At 33.5% G+C, this 21865-nt stretch overlaps 3 protein-coding genes and 1 non-coding gene across 8 annotated transcripts; 1 reads left to right on the top strand and 3 right to left on the bottom strand.

Annotated features, from left to right (window-relative positions):
- Window positions 1-6631: 6631 nt before the first annotated feature.
- On the bottom strand, window positions 6632-9051 carry LOC136221848 (probable amidase At4g34880). Its single transcript, XM_066009303.1, has 6 exons — window positions 8689-9051; window positions 8471-8653; window positions 8079-8292; window positions 7735-7972; window positions 7400-7598; window positions 6632-7308 (listed from the first exon to the last, which is right to left on the bottom strand). Exons 1-6 carry the CDS (start codon window positions 9049-9051, stop codon window positions 6952-6954), a joined length of 1554 nt encoding a protein of 517 aa, XP_065865375.1. The 3' UTR covers window positions 6632-6951.
- An 897-nt stretch (window positions 9052-9948) lies between these two features.
- On the bottom strand, window positions 9949-14153 carry LOC136221847 (probable amidase At4g34880). Of its 5 annotated transcripts, none has more exons than XR_010685340.1 (7): window positions 13354-14153; window positions 12859-13073; window positions 12433-12669; window positions 12131-12329; window positions 11520-11961; window positions 11290-11337; window positions 9949-10031 (listed from the first exon to the last, which is right to left on the bottom strand). XR_010685340.1 is itself a non-coding variant. In XM_066009301.1 (5 exons), the coding sequence occupies exons 1-5, from the start codon at window positions 13873-13875 to the stop codon at window positions 11578-11580; spliced, it is 1557 nt and encodes a 518-aa protein (XP_065865373.1). In that variant the 5' UTR covers window positions 13876-14153; the 3' UTR covers window positions 11349-11577. The 5 variants fall into 5 exon arrangements, 2 of the variants coding, with proteins under 2 accessions (XP_065865373.1, XP_065865374.1); XR_010685338.1 differs by having other exon boundaries at window positions 9959-10095; XR_010685339.1 differs by lacking the exon at window positions 9949-10031 and adding an exon at window positions 11099-11216.
- A 4015-nt stretch (window positions 14154-18168) lies between these two features.
- On the top strand, window positions 18169-18248 carry TRNAL-UAG (transfer RNA leucine (anticodon UAG)). The gene has a single exon. It is a non-coding gene; the product is annotated as a tRNA-Leu (tRNA).
- A 1508-nt stretch (window positions 18249-19756) lies between these two features.
- LOC136223467 (uncharacterized) lies at window positions 19757-21186 on the bottom strand. Its single transcript, XM_066011477.1, has 3 exons — window positions 20972-21186; window positions 20468-20903; window positions 19757-20298 (listed from the first exon to the last, which is right to left on the bottom strand). Exons 1-3 carry the CDS (start codon window positions 21120-21122, stop codon window positions 19941-19943), a joined length of 945 nt encoding a protein of 314 aa, XP_065867549.1. The 5' UTR covers window positions 21123-21186; the 3' UTR covers window positions 19757-19940.
- Window positions 21187-21865: the final 679 nt, after the last annotated feature.

The following is a 21865-nucleotide window of genomic DNA, read 5'->3' as shown; positions in this document are numbered from 1 at the left end:
TTTCATTACAAAAAAAATTAATCCAAACATATTTTTTCTCAAATAATAATTATTAATTAATAGATTGATTAGTGTTTATTCAATTGATAAATAATTATTCACTCAATAATTTTTATTCAATTAATAATAATTATTTAATTATTAAATTTTATGGAAATAATAATGATTCTTGAATTAATTATTTTTTTGGACAAATATTATTTTATGGAATTAATAATAAGTATTGAATAAATTATTTTGTTGGGTAAAAGTTATTAATTATATATTAATTAAGTGAATATATAGCGTATTAATATTATGCCTAATGTATCCTATAAAATTTGGAAATAGCAAATGATTATAATGTTGTGTTATTAATAATGAGGGTAAATTACATGCGTGGTGTACAATCTTTACCCATTTTCATATTTTGGTGTACAACCTTCAATTTTGCACATTAAAGTGTACAACCTTCTAGTGACTTCCCACTAAAATGTATAGCCGGTATTTATGATTGGTCAACGCAAATCAACATTACCACGTCAGCCATTTGACTACTCTAAAAATCAAAAATTGACTCTCTAATACAAAATTACTAAAATAACCTTATCCTCTTCCTTTACAACTAGTCTCTCTCTTCCTTTCTCTCTCTAAATGTAACTCATCTCTCTCATGTCAGAGTCGTGGGTTTTTCTTTTCTTACCTGTGAACTCCAAACTCTAAAACATCTTATATGTCTATTTTTATGTTCGTAAGTACAATTTTCTTCAATAAGCCTCTTCAATCTTCATTCATTGACGAAAAAATGTGGGACTTGAATGACTCGCCTCATCACAGAAAAACAACAGTAGGCGGCGAAGATGATGACAAAGGTAAACGCGTTGGATCTGTATCAAATTTAAGCTTATCTGCTGTTCTTTTTGTTGAGAAAATTAACTATTAATTTAAAACAATTAAATGAAAAAAAGAAATTATTGTGAAGTCCTAATTGATGAATGACTATTTTTGTAATTTGTATTATTGAGCGATTGGATTTTGTAATTTGTAATAAATGAAAAAAGAAAAAAAAAAGAAAAAAAAAATGAAAGTCAAAATTGGGTGCCTCAATTGTTGAAAAAGGAGGCATCCACATTTAATTATTCAACTACTTGGTTGAATAATAGGTTCATTGCATGGCTATAAATAGCCATGTAATATACTTGTCAAATGTATCAAAAAGTGGGAAAAAAGAGAGATTGATGAGTTGAGAAAGATGTAGTTTGAGAGGATACACAATTGTGCCTTGTGAGTTTTTGAGAGTTTATTTTAGAGGGTAGTCTAATTATTTTGGGGAGAGATAAAAATAGTAAAGATAATTATTTTGGGTATTTTTAGGAAACACCCGAGTGCTACTATTTTTGTTTTATCTCATTGTAACTCTAGAAAGTTTCTAGAGAACACCCTCTTGTAAACCTCATAAATTCAATAAAATTCTTGTGCTTTGAGAAAAATCGTTTTCGCTAAATTGTCGCAATTAAGAAAAATTTCCAACAGTGGTATCAGAGCTATGGTTCAATGTAGCGTCACGCACCAAATCAATTGGCGTGAGAAAATGGAGAAAATGAGCAAGCAGTTGAGGGAAGGACTGCTGGCAAGGGGATGCCTCAATGTTCCGTGCAAGAAGTTTGGGCACGTGCAATGGAATTGCATGAACAAGAGAGAAGAGAGTGTCAATTTGGCACATCATGTTGATGAAAAAGAATTTGTTTAATTTGGAGAGAAGTGCTCCAACAGTTGAAGGTTGATGAGAAGTGCATCAACAAATCGATTCGGTGAGAAGTGCTCCAAAAAGTTGTTTGCGGAGAGAAGTGCTCCGTTTAGAAGGTGATGATGGGAAAGTACATCATATATATATATATATTAAAAGAAGAAAAAAATGAAGGTTTTAAATTAATAGTTAAGGGGAAGATTGTTGAGAAAATTAACTATTAATTTAAAACAATTAAATGAAAAAAAGAAATTATTGTGAAGTCCTAATTGATGAATGACTATTTTTGTAATTTGTATTATTGAGCGATTGGTTTTTGTAATTTGTAATAAATGAAAAAAGAAAAAAAAAAGAAAAGAAAAATGAAAGTCAAAATTGGGTGCCTCAATTGTTGAAAAAGGAGGCATCCACATTTAATTATTCAACTACTTGGTTGAATAATAGGTTCATTGCATGGCTATAAATAGCCATGTAATATACTTCTCAAATGTATCAAAAAGTGGAAAAAAAGAGAGATTGAGGAGTTGAGAAAGATGTAGTTTGAGAGGATACACAATTGTGCCTTGTGAGTTTTTGAGAGTTTATTTTAGAGGGTAGTACAATTATTTTGGGGAGAGATAAAAATAGTAAAGATAATTATTTTGGGTATTTTTGGGAAACACCCGAGTGCTACTATTTTTGTTTTATCTCATTGTAACTCTAGAAAGTTTCTAGAGAACACCCTCTTGTAAACCTCATAAATTCAATAAAATTCTTGTGCTTTGAGAAAAATCGTTTTCGCTAAATTGTCGCAATCAAGAAAAATTCCCAACACTTTTCCACGATGGATCCGACGACGATGAAGACGGAACCAAGAGAGTAAGAATCAAGCGACTGACCCATCATCACAGGTGAACCATCAATTCTTCCCGGTGGAAGAGGATCAGGAAATGACGGCGGTGTCTGGTGATGGTGTTACTGGCAGTGGTTTTCCTAGAGCTCACTAGGTCGGAGTTAAGTTTTGCCAATGGAAATCTCCGAAATCCATTGAAGTTTCACAGCCGTTGAAGACGAGCCGGTGAGGTCCCCGATCTAGAAGCTCTCAATACTGGGGTGTCACATATTACCGGAGAATCGGCCGATGTGAGTCTCATATATGGTAGCTACTTAACTTAACCTCTATATCAAAGTTTTCATTTTTGTATCATAATTTATCGTAATTGTAATTTATTATCCCGTTGCAGGGATTGTGGGAAGCAAGTTTATCTAGAGCAGACCCTAAATTATATATAAAAAAGAGTTATTTTTGTGGGAAAAGTAAAAATGATTAAAGGATTGCTATTTTAAATGATTATAGATGTTAAAGGAAATATGCAGAGAGATAGCATCTCCAGAGACTTTAGTGAGCTCTTTAAAAATAATATAAATAGTTGACTCTTAGTGATTTAAACGTGGCTAAGATATATGATCTCCAACAATGCTCCTCATATTCACTTTTTATTTATTATTTTATTATTAAAAATATTCTTTATTGTTACATTATCAATAGTGTGAGGAAAGAGACACATCAATAATAAATTATTAATAAAAAATGAAGTTAGGAGGCACTAAGAGGTGGAGAGAGCTCTCTATTAATAGAGAGGATGGTGAGGCTCTTAGTGATTTGAGGAGCCACTAAGAGGCGGTTGGAGATGAATTTTCATTCTCTCTCCTCAAATTTTAACTTAAGAGCCAACTTAAGAGGCTGTTGGAGATGCTCTTAGAGAGAGAAGATTTAGGGAGAGAAAGGAAAAGAGAGAGAGAGAGGGATTGCAAAGGAAGGGGATAAGGCTATTTTAGTAATTTTGTAATAGGGGAGTCAATTTTTTACTTTTAGAGTAATCAAATTGTTGACGTGGCAATATTGACTTGCGTTGACCGGTCATAAATACCGGTTATACACTTTAGTGGGAGACCACTAGAAGGTTGTGCACTTTAGTGTGCAAAATTGAAGGTTGTACACCAAAATGCGAAAAATAGGTAAAGGTTGTACACCACGTGACGTATGTAATTTACCCTTAATAATGATTATAATGTTTGTTTTTTGCGCTTTCTCGTTAACCGACCTTTAATAAAAAAAATAATGATTATAATATCGTTACCATCACTATTGATGCTCTAATATTATATGTATCCAACTCTTCATTTTTCTCCTTTATATATTTTGTCGATTGTTTCTTCGTACCAACTAATTTTAAATAACACCATTTAATACATCATTTAATCAACATACGTTATCAAATCAACATGTTACATCACTAAAAATTAATATTCTATTGTATCATGTAAGTCAATAAGTCAATATATTATGTTATCAAAGTGAATTATTACATCATCAAAACTAATACCATTAATCAAATTACTTCTTTTTGTTAACTATGTAATATCATGCAAAATGATGTCACACGCATGACGTCGGCACTATCCCCATTTCGATCCAAGCCCAGCAAATAACAATCCAAGACCGACATAGACGATCCAAAGACAATTGTGATGGTCCAAGCCCACTACCGCCAGCAGGTTCCTAAAACTCCACAACCCATGGGAACCTTTCGAAGTCCTATGAGACAAAGAATTGTTTCTCGGGTTCGGCTATCTTGAAGAACAAGGAATCCTAGCTCCAGAAGGATTCCTAATGAGAAGAAAACCCTAAACCTAAATAAACAGTATAAATAGATAGGTATTGACACAAGTTGGACAACGCAAAAGCAAGACATAAGAGGGAGATGGCTGACCTTCAACGGCAGTTGCAGAAAGCCAAAGAGGACGACCGGAACAAACCCGCACAGGAGGAGGAGTCTAGTCGAGAATCCACCATAGTCGTTGCAGCACGTTCCCGAAGCAAAACCCCCACTAGAAGTTCAGTGGCCATGGTTGCAATTTACCCTAAAAACGACGTGTTGTTAATTTTGTGACGTTTTATTAGATTGTAATTGAAATTTTAAAAATTAAAATAAATAATATGAAAAGAAAATAACGACGCCAAAAATTTAAACATTGGAAATGTGACGACACTTTTATGCAATATATTGTTAGATGGAATTTATCCCGACAAGGTTTTATGTATTGCTAATCTAGAAACTTCACAAACCATTAATTTTTGCGTTGTAATATACTTTTTATTTTTATTTTTGGTACCCAGTGACTTGTGTTTAGAAAAAGGAAGCCTACTTATAGAGATGCAGTCTTTAAACAAATTGATAGCAAACAGAATTAGTCAAAGAGACAACTCCCGCTTTATGTTAACAAAAGTGGCACCTTCTCCGGCATCTAAATTTATTGTTCACATGGCCAACATCGATCATTACAATTTTATACTATATATATATATATACTATTGTTGAGAAAATTAACTATTAATTTAAAACAATTAAATAAACAAGGGGAATTATTATAAAGTCTTAATTAATGTGAGACTATTTTTGTAATTTATAATGATAGAAGATTGTTTTTGTAATTTGTAAAAAAAAAAAAAAATTTATAAAATTGACCACCAGAATTCGGTGGTCAATCAGGCCATTAATTGTGCCACTGGCACAATTAATGCAAACCTTGATCCTTGGCTTATAAAAGCCAAGGAACCATTCCTTGAATATTGTGGAAAATATAGGAAGAGAAAGGGAGTTAGGGTGGAATCAAAATGTAGTGAGAGGAGGCACAATTGTGCCTTGTGAATTTTGAGAGTTTATTTAGAGGGTAGTCTAATTATTTTGGGGAGAAATAAAAATAGTAAAGATAATTATTTTGGGCAGTTTTGGGAAACACCCGAGTGCTACTATTTTTGTTTTATCTCATTGTAACTCTAGAAAGTTTCTAGAGAACACCCTCTTGTAAACCTCATAATTCAATAAAATTATTTTATCGTTTCCGCTAAATTGTCGCAATCAAGAAAAATTCCGAACAGTGGTATCAGAGCTATGGTTCAATGTAGCGTCGCCCACCAAATCAATTGGGCATGAGAAAATGGAGAAAATGAGCAAGCAGTTGAGGGAAGGACTGCTGGCATGGGGAAGCCCAAATGTTTCGTGTAAGAAGTTTGGGCGCGTGCAATGGAATTGCAGAAACAAGAGAAAAGAAAGTGTCAATGTGGCAAATCATGTTGGCGAAGAAGAATTTGTTTAATTTGGAGAGAAGTGCTCCAATAGTTGAAGGTTGATGAGAAGTGCATCAACAAATTGATTCGGTGAGAAGTGCACCGTGAAGTTGTCTGCAGAGAGAAGTACTTCGTTTACAAGGTGATGATGGGAAAGTACATCATTGATTCGGTGAGAAGTGCACCGAGAAGTTGTTTGCGGAGAGAAGTGCTCCGTTTACAAGATGATGGGAAAGTACATCATATATATATTAAAAAAAAATGAAAGTTTTAAATTAATAGTTAAGGGGAAAATTGTTGAGAAAATTAACTATTAATTTAAAACAATTAAATAAACAAGGGGAATTATTGTAAAGTCTTAATTAATGTGAGACTATTTTTGTAATTTATAGTGATGGAAGATTGTTTTTGTAATTTGTAAAAAAAAAAAAAAAAATTATAAAATTGACCACCAGAATTCGGTGGTCAATCAGGCCATTAATTGTGCCAGCAATTTTTGCTAGCACAATTAATGCAAACCTTGATCCTTGGCTTATAAAAGCCAAGGAACCATTCCTTGAATATTGTGGGAAATATAGGAAAAGAAAGGGAGTTAGGGTGGAACCAAAATGTAGTGAGAAGAGGCACAATTGTGCCTTGTGAATTTTGAGAGTTTATTTAGAGGGTAGTCTAATTATTTTGGGGAGAAATAAAAATAGTAAAGATAATTATTTCGGGGTATTTTCGGGAAACACCGGAGTGTACTATTTTTGTTTTATCTTATTGTAACTCTAGAAAGTTTTTAGAGAACACCCTCTTGTAAACCTCATAAATTCAATAAAATTGTTTTATCGCTTCCGCTAAATTGTCGCAATCGAGAAAAATTCCCAACAACTATCAGGGTTATTAGTCTGTAAGATTCTATCAGGGTTAAGCAAGCATGCATATTATATGTCAATGTCATTCTCTTATTTGCTTCATACCTGTCTGCCTCTAAAATTTATATAAATGTATTATTATGACAACTCCATCCATTTCTACCAATAGAGCAATGACTTTTTCATGAAATTAGAGCAAGATGAAGAAAAGGTCCTTGAATAACATATAGATAATTTCAGTCTAGCCTTGCAAAGATTCATGGCTTGAAAGCAGGAGGCTTTCTAATCTTAGTAGCTTGCTCAAAGCCATAAGCAATTTGAATTAACTTGGGTTCAGAACCCTTCAATCCCCCAAAATTGATTCCAAATGGAGCCCCTCTATAATCATATCCTGCTGGCACATTTATTCCTGGAAATCCCCCTATTGCAAGTACTGGACTAATTCCTGCACCACTTGTCACTAATGCATCCAATTTATTTTCCCGCATCACTTTCTCAAATCCATCTTTACTCAGTTTTGCTAAATTTTCCCTTGCTGCTCTCTCTATTTTTCCAATTCCGTTCGTCCCTTCAGCCGCAATAAAGAGATCTTGCCCAAATTCCTCGATCTTTTCCTGCATTTCCCTTGAAAGTTAACATTATTGGATACAAACATTACTATAAAGCACAAGTCTTGTTTAATTAAATGTAAATTACTAGACTCGCCAAATCTGCAAACTTTTGATTGAATGCTATAACATCAACCAATGATCGCACTCGAGAAGTTACTAGATTTTTCAGGTACGAATTTATGGATATCTTGAACTCAGCTAATAATGCTGCCAATTCGCCGCTCGCATCTGCATTTAAAATAGTGTTGATGTTGGCAATTTTCAAGTTGTCTACAATGTATGCTCCTCCTCGTCTACATTTACATAATGTAATGTAATAAGCTTTCATCATTAATAATATTATTGCATAGGCTCAATCCAAACCGATCTAAGAGACTCTTATACTATATCATGATATGAACAAGTTATGTAGGTAATTTGATTTATTACCTTAGTGTCTGAAGATGATTCTCAAACGCTCGACTTTCGGCTTTGCTGCTAGAACTCAAGAATGGATTCCTGACTACACCAAGTCTTTTTCCTTTGAGCCCATAGACCTTGAGAAATTGCTTGTAGCCACCATAAGGAATGTACTGTGACGCTCCTCTGGTTGCACCATCATTGTAATCTGTACCTACTATGGCATCAAGAACATAAACGGCGTCTGATACTGTCCGGCACATAGGCCTGTTTTCAATTTATTTATAGCCAATGGAACATTACTTTTACTTGAATCGCTTGAATTCTTTTGTCTAATTAGTGGTTTTGGAATGAAATTTTTAGATATACCCATCCAACAGTGTCCTGCCTTGGAGAAATTGGAACCACTCCAGCCCGGCTGGTGAGACCAATGGTTGGTTTAATACCAACTATTGAATTAGCATTTGATGGACATAAGATGGAGCCATCCGTCTCCGTTCCTAATGATACTGCTACCAGATTGGCTGCTACTGATATTGCAGAGCCGCTGCTTGAACCACAAGTATCAGCAGATAGCACATAAGGATTCTGCAGGAACATTTAGCAAACATATTATATATGAAGGAAACTAAAGGCCTACTTTCATCCAGATATTTCTCAATCCTAATTAAACACTTTTATTCTACTGTTTAGAGTGAAAAACCAAAAAGCAGAATGAACAGACACTAATATTTCTATTTGATAAATTGAGAAGGTTTTAGATTACCTTTCCTTGGCCGCCTCTAGCACTAAAACCATTAGGCATAAAAGAAGACCTGAAAGCCGCCCACTCTGTCATGCTGGCCTTTCCTAAAATGACAGCTCCTGCTTTCCTCAACTTGATAACCACACCAGCATCTCGAGGAACCACAGATCGAAAGAGTGCGAGTGAGCCAGCAGTAGTGTTAAGCTTATCCTTGGTGGCAAGAGTGCGAGTGAGCCAGCAGTAGTGTTAAGCTTATCCTTGGTGGCAATGTTATCCTTGAGAAGGATAGGAATTCCATGCAATCCAACCAGTGATCCTGAAGCCTTAACTTTGCGTTGGTAATCAGCCCTTTTAGCTTGATAGATAGCATCAGGATTGATTTCTATAACCCCATTGAGGACCGAATTGAGTCTGCGGATTTCTCGAATGTAGAACTCAACCAATTGTGTAGAGGTTAGCTGATTTTGCTTAAAAGCGAGTTGAAGATCGGTTATTGTTGCTTCTTTAAATGGGAATGAGGATGCATTGGTTGTTGAAGTTAGAACAAGAATGAAAATGAAAGATGAAACAAGTGAAGAGAGAAAGGGTGCAATGGTAGCCATATCTAAGTGAACTTAGGAATGATAGGTGTGGTTTGAAGTTAGATAAGAAAGTGGACCCAATATTTATATAAAATTCCAACTAGTAATTATCTTCAAACTTTTGGTGTTGTTTTACATTAGAATGACAAATTTCAAAAAAGTTCCAATGAACATGAAAAATGTTAAATATTTAACAATAAATTTCAAATAAATAATTGATTATCATTAGATAAAAGAAAAAGTAAAATAAAGAAAAGAGAGTCAAAAAGGTGTTTGGAATGGCACCTATCTAAGTACCTAATTAATGTTTTTGGTTTTGCTTTCTACTTTGTCAAAATATTACTCAAAACTTACTGGTTTTGATTTTGATTCAAAACAAAAGTCTATATAAAGCCTTGTTTTATATGGCAGAAGAGGAAGAAAACGGTGAGATAGAGGGAAAATCTCTAAAAAATATATTGTTGTATATTGAAATCAAATAAATTATACCTTTTTGTTAAATTTTTTAGAAAAGTTTGGATTTGAGGTTCCATAAATTCTCTTATAATTGTCTTGGTTGTTCAAATAATAAAGTTTATACTCTCCCGTGGATGTAGGCAAATTGACACAACCACATAAATATTGTATTTTGAGTTAGCCTGTAATTTCTTTTCTGCATATCGAACTTCTCTAATCAATATCCGATCCAACCCAATTTCTAACAAAATAAACAAAAACTTAGAAGGCAAATTTATTTGTATGTTTTTGGCATGCTATGCTGCCTGCTGAGATGCTACTATGTTATAGACTGGCTTAATGTAATTTATTTTATGCTTAATGGATCATCAGAGAATAGAATTTTCATTTTCCTTAAAAAATATGCAAAAGCAAACAATGTCATGAAATAAGTACAATCTGATATTTAACTTTATGCCTACTGAAAATAGCTTCACATAATTGGATCTGCATACACATGACCAAGTCAAGCAGGGATACTGTACAGGTCTTGGCCGCCCAGTACTCTGTTTTTTCACAAGAAATATGGCAAATATTGACCCCAAAGAAAAAAGAAATATGGCAAATATCCTGCACATAATAAAATAATAATAATTTGTTGATATGCTTTCAAAAACATATTAAGCATAGCCTAACCCATTAAGTAATAAACAAACCCAAGTTAATTACATTAGAAAATAAATAAAGGTAAAAATGAGAAATTTGAAAAGTAAAATCACGTGGCCTGCCTAGAAAGTAGAACCATCTCTCTCTGTTTACAATGATGCGGTTCCTCTTTGATTGGATTTGTTTGTTTCTGACCAAATGGTGGGGTTTCTAATGAAATAAGTGTGGAGTCACATGTTAAATGTGTATTGAGTTGAGAAGGAAGGCTAATGGCAAATTATTGCTTGTTGCCGGGTGAAGAGTTACTTTTACTGCTGCGATTTACTGGGTTTAGAAAGTGAGGGATATATGCATCTTTCAAAACTCTTGAGTTGCAGGTTTCTAATGTTGTTGCTCAAATTTCCTGTAGTGTAAAATTTCAGTTCTTATATACAAAAGGTGAGAGGAGAATACATAGGATTCATTGGAAAGACTGGCTTAATCTTGCCTCTGTTATTTCTGGATTTTTGCTCTAATAATATTTCTATCTTTCATTAAAAGAAAAGTTGACGTTCTCTATCTACAATTAAATACGGGCTAGAGTTCTTATATTAAGCTAACACTGCTTAAAAAAAATGACAATGAGTAATTACTAATTAGTTAATCTCCAAATACGTCGAGGATAAATCTAAATTTGTACCTTGATCATTTTCTCATAAATCTGTTAAAAATACCAATAACATAGGACTAGCTAAGTAACAAAGTAAATATGACACATTCTAATAAAATCATCAGCAAATTTGAGTAAAATGCCTTAACCACAAATATCTAACTGAACCAACCTGAAGTTTTTCCAAGCTCTTCAAGTGGAAGACCGAGAAAAGAGCACCCTGTGTTCCTCATTTGACACAAGCCTTAAATATCATTTCACTCAGCAAATTTAGGCATACATCACCAACTAAACATTCTATGGTTTTATTCCATAATTCTGATTTGTAACATTTAGCTTATAGACTTAACCCTTTCATCTATAAATATGCATTTAAACAGAGGCTTCTATCCACCATAGCCAGCCAAAAAACCAAACTCCACTATCATATACAGCACTGCAATAAATCCACTTTTCAAACATCTATGCTACAGTTAATAAATTTTGGACAAGGAGTATTATGAACCAACCTCATATCTTGTGTAGTTTGCACTGCAATTGAACACTTTCCTGTTTCCCTGTGAAGCAACAATTGAACTAGTTCAATTCCCAACTTGACTTAGGTCTTCATTGACTTACAAGTTGCAATGCAAGCAAATCCTATCAAATTTCATGAAAATTATAGTGGCCAAATATATATCACTATAAGAAAAGTTACCAATCAGCAATGGAATGTTTGATTCAACAAACACAAACATACCAATACAACATTTAAGAATATTTGAAACGAAAATCCGATGACGGGTTGACAACTGCAGTTATATACTTCCAAGGAGAGATTCTGCAGTGATTGTGCAGGTAGGAGGCCTCCTTGCCGTAGTAGCTTGCTCAAAAGCATACGCTATCTCAATTAGCTTTGGTTCCGTTCCTTTTAACCCACTAAAACAGATCCCAAATGGCATTCCATTTCCATCATATCCAGCTGGAACAGTAATTCCAGGATATCCTCCGATTGCTAACACAGAAACAACACCTGAACCGGGTGTTACCACTGCATCTAAACTATTCTCCTTTATTGTCTTCTCAAACCCATCTCTTGACAGTCTTTTCATTGATTCTATTGCGTTCTTCTCTTTCTCTCCAATACCATTTGTTTTCTCCGCTGCAATGAATGTATTCTGGCCATACTCTTTCATTTTCTCCTGCAAAAAGGCTTTAGGCTTACTAAGTGACTACCAAAGAAAAAATATATCATAACCATTAGCTTATAACTTCTATTTCTGTTTTCGTCCGTCCTGAAAAACAAATTGAAATATTACTACCGAATTATCTAGAGCCAACAAATAAAGGATTAGGGACTGATCCACTTACAAGATCAGGGTTATTTTGGTTGAAAGCAATAACGTCAGCAAGTGACCTTACTGGAGATACGATGAGTTCTTTCAAGTAATCATTTAAAGAAAGCTTGAACTCAGCCATCATCAATGTCATTTCACCAGTTCGTTTTGGATTGAGAATCATACTAATATTTGCTATCTCAAGATTGTCCACTATTATGGCACCTTGTCTCCTATAATTTTCAACATTAAATGCATATATGAAACAAGCAGCGGCTCTGCACAAGCAAAAACTTGTACATGTAACAATCAACAGATATTTCAAAAGCCAAATACCTTAGAGTGTTGAGATGATGCTCAAATGCAGATGCTATAGATTCAGTCAACATATTCAAAAATGGGTTTCTAACAATTCCAAGCCTCTTTCCTTTTAGCCCATGAGGACTGAGGAACTGCTTATAACCACCTTCAGGTATAAACTTGGTGGCCTCACTGCTTGCTTCATCTCTTGGATCAAAACCCACAATTACATCAAGCAAGTAAACTGCATCTGAAACTGTCCTTGCGATAGGCCTGTTAATTGATGTACAAGGATAAGTACATTTGTCCAAATTGTAAATCCTCTTATTCACTTTGTATACACCATGAACTTAAAAAATAACTGAATCCATCAATACTGTTCGCCTATTCCCATTCAGTGTAAAAGCATAAACAATTTTTGGAAAGTTCAAAATTGTTGTTACTTGTCATTTTAAATCTTACCCAATGGTGTCCCGGCTAGGCATCATTGGAATGACACCAGCACGGCTTGTAAGGCCAACAGTGGGCTTCAAACCAACAACAGAATTATGATCAGAGGGACAGATGATGGAGCTATGAGTCTCAGTTCCAAGTGCAAGTGCCACCATGTTTGCTGCCACGGAAATTGCTGACCCACTACTTGAGCCGCATGGATCCCCAGATGGATAGTATGGATTCTGCATATTTTCAAGTATCAAAGACTGATCTTATCAGTACGTGCTCAATGATTCATAAAGCTCGCATAGCTTTCAGTTCACAAGCATAGAAAGAAAATGGAAACATAATTGGACAATGAGATATCTAAAACCAAGCCAAATTGGATGTAAGGCAAACAACACTGTGCATTAAGTTTTGATATGATAAGTAATTTTAGTTCCATTCAATTAAAGAAATTAAACCCAAAATAATAATAATAAACTACATTTGAAAGAAAAACGAAGTGAAAAGAGAGCTTACGACTCCTTGTCCGGCCCGAGCACACCAACCGTTGGGAATGTGGTCGATAGAACGGAACTTATACCATTCGCTAAGGCTAGTTTTCCCCAAAATCACTGCACCTGCCTTTCTCAGCCGCTCCACGACGCCAGCGTCCCGAGCCACCACCGACCCCACCAACGAATACGACCCCGCCGTCGTATTCATTTTATCATTAGTTGCTATCGTATCCTTAAGTAGAACAGGTATTCCATGTAGATTCCCCAAAGGATTCATGCCCTGATTGTTCCTCCTTTCCTGATCGGCCTTTTCAGCTTGGTCTTGAGCATCTGGATTGACTTCTATTACGCTACGAATGAGGGGATTTAGGGTTTTTATTCGGTTTAAGTAAAAATCGACTAATTGTCTTGCTGTCAGATTGTTTACGGCAAATGCCTGTTGGATGTCATCGATGGTTGCTTCTTCAATGGTGAAATCTTGGGCGTTGACTGTGATGAAAATCCAGAAAAGTAAAGTAACTATCCGGAGAAGGAGAGAGGTCATTTTGGTTTGTTCTAACTTCTACTTCTGGCTTTCCTGGATTATGCTTATGCCTTCTTGGATGGAGTGTTCTAAGGCAAGGTAACGTTCCAAATCAAATACATACTTTAATTAATACAGGATTTTGAACAGTACATGTTATTCTCACAATAATTGTTACTAAATGCATTTAAATTAATGGATAATTTAAAAGATAGGTAATGTGAATAATGAATGTTTTCATTCGAGTTTGAATCCTGAGTGGTGATCTTCTGCAGAAAATTACTAATATTGCAGAATGTAGATTGAAGCTTAACATCACTCAACCTGAAGATAGTGAATGCCAAGGAGAACCTCGAACAGTTCAAGTTTATGTTTCCACTTATCACTCTATACTTCTATTTCATTTTTTGTTATTATTAGGATTGCAAATCAGCCTAGTTGCTAGTGAGCGGCTGATTAAATAAAAGTTCAACCGTATTCAGCTCAATTTATAAACGAACCAACCTTGAATATGATTTTGAGGTTCGATTCATAAACGAGTCAAGCATTATCACGACGAATCTCATCTCGAAACCTCGCGATCAGGCTAAGTTATAGGTTCGTGAAATAAGCTTATGGACAAACTTGATTATAATGTTTAGGAAGAGTCTCATGAGCAAACTCGGTTCTAATCTTTTTTTTAATAATATTACTTCTACAAAGGAGAAAATGTAACACTATATAATTGGGTGAACTTAGTTTTTTTAGGTTTCAAAACTACTTAATTAATGAGATTTTCTCAAGTAAAGTTGATGGACAAAATTAATCAATCATCAACTTTTTTTTTTTTTAAAGAATAAGCAAACCTTTATTGAACATAAGAAAAAAGAATAGAAACAATCAAAGGAGGAGGACAAACTCACTCTCCACGAACAGAACCAGACTCAACCGCTCGAGCTAAAGAATGAGCAGCTGAGTTCGCTGAACGTTTAACAAACGAAATGGAGACATTAGATAATGTCCGCAATATACAAATACAATTAGATATTGCCTCATAAAAAAAAAGGACAAACTACAAGAAGCATTGGAAATTGCTTGAACCACACCTAAACAATCCGACCGAACCTCAACATGATTAGCATTCATGTCCTTTAACCATGACAGTGCCTCCCGGACAGCCATCGATTCAGCCACAATAGGTTCAAATAAACCCTCAAACAAGCCATTTGCAGCATACACAAATAACCTCGTATCATCCCGACAAATAAAGCCAAAAGAACAGTACCCATCAACGTTAACAACCGACCACCCCCTAGCGGGCCTGATCCAACGTACATGATCCGTACTCCCACCCGATTGAAAATTCCTCTGAGACACCTGAGTCGCCAATCAGTCATCATGCTCTCTCTTTGCACCCGCGACAATCTGATCTGCTTGATCCGTACGCCCTTGTCAGACCATTTGATTCCTGTTTTTCCAAAGAGCCCATAATATATATACGACACTACCAATCAGCATTCCATCAGGAATCTATAGCATTCATCCTATCATCACCAAAAAAAAATACGCCAAACCAGCACAGCCACCCCACAAAATCGAAAAACATGATCTTCATTCTCACCAAATTGCTTACAAATCGGGCAGAAATTTTCAAGAGTGTTGTGTGTCCAAGCAAGGTTAGACATCGTCGGTAAACAATGAGAAGCCAATCTCCATACAAAGTTTTTAATTTTTGGCACAACTTCTAAGTTCCAAATCCCATTCCAATTAACGTCAGGCTGAAAAGATGGAGGAGTTGAAAAATTCATAGCAATTCTATAACAGCTTCTGACAAAGAACTCACTAGTTCATTCCCCAATTCACATTCATCCACCTTATTCAAACTAATCATCAACCTAAGTATACTTTGAAGTAGAATTAGTAATTTTCGACCAAAATTACTTCTTTATCTAGAAGAATCACTATCTTAGAAATTGATAGGAGTTAGTTAAGGGATCCAGAATCATAGTTCCATTCATAATTAGCAAAATTAAGATTATCCTAAGTCTTGCTTTTATTTCAATTGTTATTTCTTTTCTTAGTTTAAAAATCAAATTTCACTTTAGTAATTGCTTAGATAATATAGGGCTTTAGTAGATTTGGTACTTACCTACTGGTCTCTATGAATTGAATTGTTCTTGAGAACTTTATTGCGATAGAGTGCATTTTATGTTTAGGTTGGTATTAGTTTTATACCTATGAGACTATTGACCTAGCTTTTCCCTTTGATGTCAACTAGAATCCTAGGCTAGCCTATCTTGCTATTTGACTTTAGACCTGTTCATGGAGTGGGCTGGACCGAGTCCAATGGATTTTTATCTAAAATTGTTCAGTTTAAGTCTAGTTCGGTCCGTTGTTCATTTAAGCGGGTTCATCCAAATCCCCTCTTGTAATCTAAAAAAGCTTAGTCCAAGTCCAACTAAATATAAATTTTTAATTTTTAATAATAAAAAAAAATTATATTTAATTTTTTAAATATTAATATATAAAATATATAAATTTATTAACATTAGGAAATTAACGACACAAGCGTGACAATGTATATGGAGTTGTAATGGTGAAGGAGCTCCATTAGGTACCATCTACACATTCAATATAATTTTTTGCGCCGCTAAAAGCATTGTAATGGGGTTGTTTCTTAATTAACCGGTAAAAAACGGTTCTTTCTAGGAAAATATTTCCAAATCATCATTGGATTGCGAATTTCCTCAAAGAAAACTAAGGTTTTATTTATTTGCCGGAAAATATTGTATACAAAAAAATTTCTTAATTTTACGGTATTCGTTTTCAACGAAAAATTTTAGATTAGTCTAAAGAAAATTATATGAATAAAGCGGAAAAAATGTTTATCTTTTAAAAAAATAAAAACATTTTTTTAAACTATTTGAAACTCAATTTCTTTTTTTCTTACCATTTTGAAAATAGCAACCACCTACTAGTTCTCGTTTTTCAATTTATAATTAAACACCAAAAAAAATATTTTATTTTATTTTCAAATCAAAAAATTGCCTTATCTAATGTTTGTTGGCAAATAAACAGAGCCTAAAATGGTGTTAAATTTGGGTTAGTACAAGAATAATTAATGGGTAAATCACACCCATAGCCACTGAAATTTACTCATTTACTATTGTGACCACTGAAGTTCAATTCTTAACATTATGACTACTGAACTTTATACCTTTTAACACTACTCAATGTCTCAAAACGAGCGATGACGGTCTGAAAATAAAAAAATGGAAGAGTTAATAATATTCTAAAGAACTTTAGTTTTTGAAAATTTTCGTTTTGAGGTCATTTATGTGTTGTTTGATTAGGAGAGATAGTGGATTTTTAAAGAGAGAAAACTCTAAAAAAGGTAATTTTGGAAAATAAAAAATGTGGGTTCATGGTAAATGTTGTTCTGAACAACTTTAATTTTTGAATATTTTCATTTTGAGGTCGTTAACGGTCATTTTGAGGATTTGGTTAAATTTGAGTGGTCACCGGTATTAAAAAGTGTAAAGTTTAGTGGTCATACCATTAAGAATTGAAGTTCAGTGACCATAATATTTAAATGGATAAAATTCAATGGTCATGGATGTAATTTACCCAATAATTAATTGATTCACTCTTATTTTGAATAATTTATTAAAATTATCTATATTTTAAGTCAATTATTCAAATACATTATTTATACTTAAAACTACAACATATTTTTAAAAGGTGTTCGCTATGGTTACTTTGTTTTTTACAAAGTATCGTTACTTGGTGTGGTTTTCACCATTGGATTAATTTTATGCTCTATCATCCAATGGTGAAAACCACACCAAGTAACGGTACTTTGTAAAAAACAAAGTAACCATAGCGGGCACCATTTTTAAAATAATATAATATATAATATTTGTAAAAGAATATTTTGATTTTCTATATATTAAATCGTATATCTAGAAAATATTATATTATATACTCCCTCCGGTCCACAATAGAAGTCTTTTAAGGTTAATGCACACTAATTAAGAAATGTAATTAATTTTAAGTAAAAGACTTTGTTACCCTTGTAATAATTGCATCCACTAGTAACTTTATCTATTCCCAAAATAAAAAAATCAACTTAAATAGGGGTATATTTGGTAAAAGTAAATTAATGTGCATAGATTTAAGCAAAATGACATGTATTGTGGAACAGAAAAGACTCTCTAGAAAGACTTCTATTATGGACCAGAGGGAGTATTAAGTAACACATAAGTACATAAGAAAGAGCTACTAATCACAGCTGATTTGTATAAGTAAAGTTGATAACAATTTATTTCCATCAACGACAGTTTGGCCGAATGGTCTAAGGCGCCAGATTTAGGCTCTGATCCGAAAGGGCGTGGGTTCAAATCCCACAGCTGTCAAAAATGTGTTTTTTTTTTGTAACCAAAGACACGATGCTTTATTTTATTTTATTTTTTATGAAAGAGACTATGCTTTATTAAATCCTGAAAAAGAGAGGTAAGTTTGAATTTTGAGTTTTTTTTAACCAAAGACAATAATATTTTATTAAATCCTTAAAACAACAAAGGATTTTTAATTTCTTTTTATAAGATTACAAGAGTGCAACATAAATATATAGGGTTAAGTATAAAAATATCTCTAACGTTTATAATAGTGCAATTTTATTTATAATGTTGACAATCAAAAGCAATTTATCTCTAACGTTGATAAATTTGGTCAATTTGAGAAATAATTCATATATCCCATGGAATTTATAAAATATTAATCTTCAATTCTATTACTCAATCATAAAAAATATAAAATCTTTGTTTAGAACTAATATGTAATTGACGCAGAATAAGCAACAAAATATATTTGTTTTAAGATTAAGGTGCAAAAATACCCCTAACGTTTTGGTCAGGAGCAAATTTACCTTTAATGTTGGTAGCCAAAAGCAATTTTACATATAACGTTTATAATTTGGATTAATTTTACCCCTATTATAAAATACATATATTTTTTGTTCTTTATTCTGCACCAATTATATATCAATTCGTTTAAAAAAATTTCATGTTTTTGATAATGTAATAATAGAATTGGAGACTAATATTTATAAATTCGGTGAATTTTGGAATTTTTTTTGTCCAATTCGTACAAAAGATAGTATATTTTTTTTATTTTTTTCACATCCCAACATATGTTTGTGATTTGTTACTGATAAAATGACACAAGCGTGGAGTGTAGATGACAAGATTTTATGACCGAGAAGACGATTTGATGAATTATTTTTCAAATTGATCCAATTTATCAACATTAAGAGTAAAATTGCTCTTAGTTTCCAACATTAGGGGTAAAATTACTCCTGGTCCAAAACGTTAGAGGTATTTTTGCACCTTAATACTTTGTTTTATAATAACGTCTGAAATTGATCTAACTTGCCAATGTTAAAGATAAAATTGATGTTTGCCGCTAACATTAAGGGTAAAAATTGCACCATTTTAGACTTAAGGATAAAATTGTTCTAATTAGAAACATTACAGATATTTTTTCACTTCTCCCAAACATATATATATAAAGCTTGTTTGTTACTACACTTGTAATTTAACAGTTAAATTGATTTCTGCACTTATTATTTTTGGTGTGTTATAAATTACAAGTCTACAATTCATTGGTTGCGAGGGATAATTATTAAAATATTATGCTCTCATTATAAATGTAAAAAAAAAAAAAGTATGAGGCTAAACGAAACTTGTTACAAAAAGTGTAATTAGTAAAGGAAATGTGCATTACAATAAATTAGTTTTCTAATGACATCAAATTATTGACTTGATCACATGATGCACCGGACATATAGTTTAACGTCTCTTTATTTGGGTATATATATGGTAAGACAAATTCATTAGGAGTAGAAAGTCATGTTAGAAACAGAGTAATCCCCATCAAATGACATGTATATATTATTGTGATTTCATTTCATGTATATGTACATTATAAAAATGGATCTATAAAACTATCCAATTATTAATAAAACGTATACAATACATGTGCTCTTATACAAATGATAGTATATGAGTAGGAATGGTATTACATTATAACATAAAAAAGTATAAAAATCACTTGCAGGGCGTGAATTTGCAAGTGGAATTGGGAGAAGCAGAACCAGAATTGGCCCTGATGAACCTAAGGGCATTAAGAAGAACACTCCTCTGAGAACCCATTAAAGCCCAATTGGTATGTGTAACAACACTAAGTGCATTATAAGGGAATTGAACACTATTATAAGAATTTAAAAGAGCTGTAGTGGCTTCCCTTAGGAGAGTCTTGTAAGGGTCACCTCTTCCTTGTAGGGCTTGCCATAATGATATATCATTACCATATTTCCTGCCTGCAATTGGACCAAATACAACTGCTACTTTCATGTCTGGATTCACTGCCCTCCAGTAGCATCTGTATTCTGCCATACTCCACTTCCTGCATTTCATATCACATTTTATATTAGTAAAAGTTAACCTTTTTGGTCATGGGAAGCTTAATGTATCCCCCCCAAAAAAATCAGAGTCTTAATATGTTAATCAACAATAACACCAAAATCAGAAAGATGGGAAATTGGAGTTAATGTATGTAAGATGCAAGTACTTACTGGTGTGAACAGGCTGATGGTTCGAGGAAAGGCATTGGGGGCATAGGAGGCAAAGGAGGCAGTGGAGGAAGCTTGAAAGTTGGAGGAGACCTGGCCGGAGGTGCAGGGGTTACAGGTGCTGGGACTGGGACTGGATTTGAAGACTTTGGGCAAGATGAGATAGGCTGAGCAGGCTGTGTTAGCAACGAATCAACATTGTAAAATTCCATATCAAACATCCTAAACGTTAGTCTGAGTTTCTGAGCAGGACCAGCTGCTGAAGCACACTCATTTGCTTGTGAACCCTCGCCATTTCCTGAAACCTGTGCATAACAATTGCTCAAATCTGGGCTACCATCTATCCTCATTGCATAGTTTCCAAACCAGTTTGTAGTCTCTTCTTTAGACATTGTGATCTGCCCATTACTATCTGCACACGCCATTCTCACTTTGATTCCTGCAAGCAATTCATTATTATCATGAAAACAAACCAAGTGAAATTAGGTGAAACTAAGAAAGACTCACCATAAATGGGATAATCAAAGAGAGATCTTTGGCCATCCTTGCATTGATCACAGAAGACAGTACCGCTGACCATAGCATCACCTTGAATCCCATCAATGGAGGAAGAAAGAAAGTAAAAGAAGATGAAAAGAACAAGTTGTAAGGAATTCATGTTGATGAAGTTGTAAGTTGCAGACAAGCAAGGACGAAGAATATAAAGGGTTACATATGAATATGAACACTTTACAATTGGTCAACATTAACTTTAACACAAAGTGAGTATTGGGTGATGGTTATTATTGTTATTAACTCTCAACTGTCTCTATTTATTGTACTTTGAAAATAAGTGTACATCATTAAATTACTTTGATTTAGTATGGAAACAACTATAACATCTTAGAAAGGGATGTAACGACCACTCTAATAGTATTGAGATATTTTCGGATTTGATCTAGATACAAAGACGAGTTTAAGGGGACTAGAAGATATAATACAACAATAAAGTTTTAGTCCCAAAATGATTCAGAAATTGGAAAATATAATCATTAAAAAAATTTAAACTTGCATACAAAAGCTTTGAATTTTTAAGATAAAAACGCTTCAAAATTTTTTTATTAGATGAACGTATGTATTGAAACACAATCTATCAGTTAATTCTGGATTTGTTTATGCTTACATTCACTAAATATATCTTATAATTTTTAAAATGCATCTATATATTTTTTAAAAATATATATATTTTTATTAATCATAAAAATAATTTTTATGAATATAGATTAATCACTTACTCTTCATTTTTAATGTGGAATTCAGTGCATTCATATCATTAATCGAATATTTTTTTTTAAACAGCTTTTAACTCAAGATTTCTAGTAAGAGTTGGTCCTCGGTATAGGTCAAAAGTACAACCATCTA

The sequence above is a fragment of the Euphorbia lathyris genome, chromosome 3, assembly GCF_963576675.1.
Source record: "Euphorbia lathyris chromosome 3, ddEupLath1.1, whole genome shotgun sequence".
NCBI lineage: Eukaryota > Viridiplantae > Streptophyta > Magnoliopsida > Malpighiales > Euphorbiaceae > Euphorbia > Euphorbia lathyris.
Note: the sequence above shows the minus strand (reverse complement) of the source record. Positions and strands in the feature narration are given on the sequence as shown.

Excerpts from the sequence above, each read along its gene's own strand:
- LOC136221848 (XM_066009303.1), bottom strand. The coding sequence starts at position 9,051 with ATGGCTACCATTGCACCCTTTCTCTCTTCACTTGTTTCATCTTTCATT. Across the intron at positions 7,973-8,078 it reads TCCAAGGCAGGACACTGTTG|GGCCTATGTGCCGGACAGTA; the intron begins GATGGGTATATC and ends AAATTGAAAACA. Across the intron at positions 7,309-7,399 it reads ATCAAAAGTTTGCAGATTTG|GAAAAGATCGAGGAATTTGG; the intron begins GCGAGTCTAGTA and ends AGGGAAATGCAG.
- LOC136221847 (XM_066009301.1), bottom strand. The coding sequence starts at position 13,875 with ATGACCTCTCTCCTTCTCCGGATAGTTACTTTACTTTTCTGGATTTTC. Across the intron at positions 12,330-12,432 it reads CATCATCTCAACACTCTAAG|GAGACAAGGTGCCATAATAG; the intron begins GTATTTGGCTTT and ends TGAAAATTATAG. Across the intron at positions 11,962-12,130 it reads ACCAAAATAACCCTGATCTT|GAGAAAATGAAAGAGTATGG; the intron begins GTAAGTGGATCA and ends GCCTTTTTGCAG.
- LOC136223467 (XM_066011477.1), bottom strand. The coding sequence starts at position 21,122 with ATGAATTCCTTACAACTTGTTCTTTTCATCTTCTTTTACTTTCTTTCT. Across the intron at positions 20,904-20,971 it reads CTTTGATTATCCCATTTATG|GAATCAAAGTGAGAATGGCG; the intron begins GTGAGTCTTTCT and ends AATTGCTTGCAG. Across the intron at positions 20,299-20,467 it reads CCATCAGCCTGTTCACACCA|GAAGTGGAGTATGGCAGAAT; the intron begins GTAAGTACTTGC and ends TATGAAATGCAG.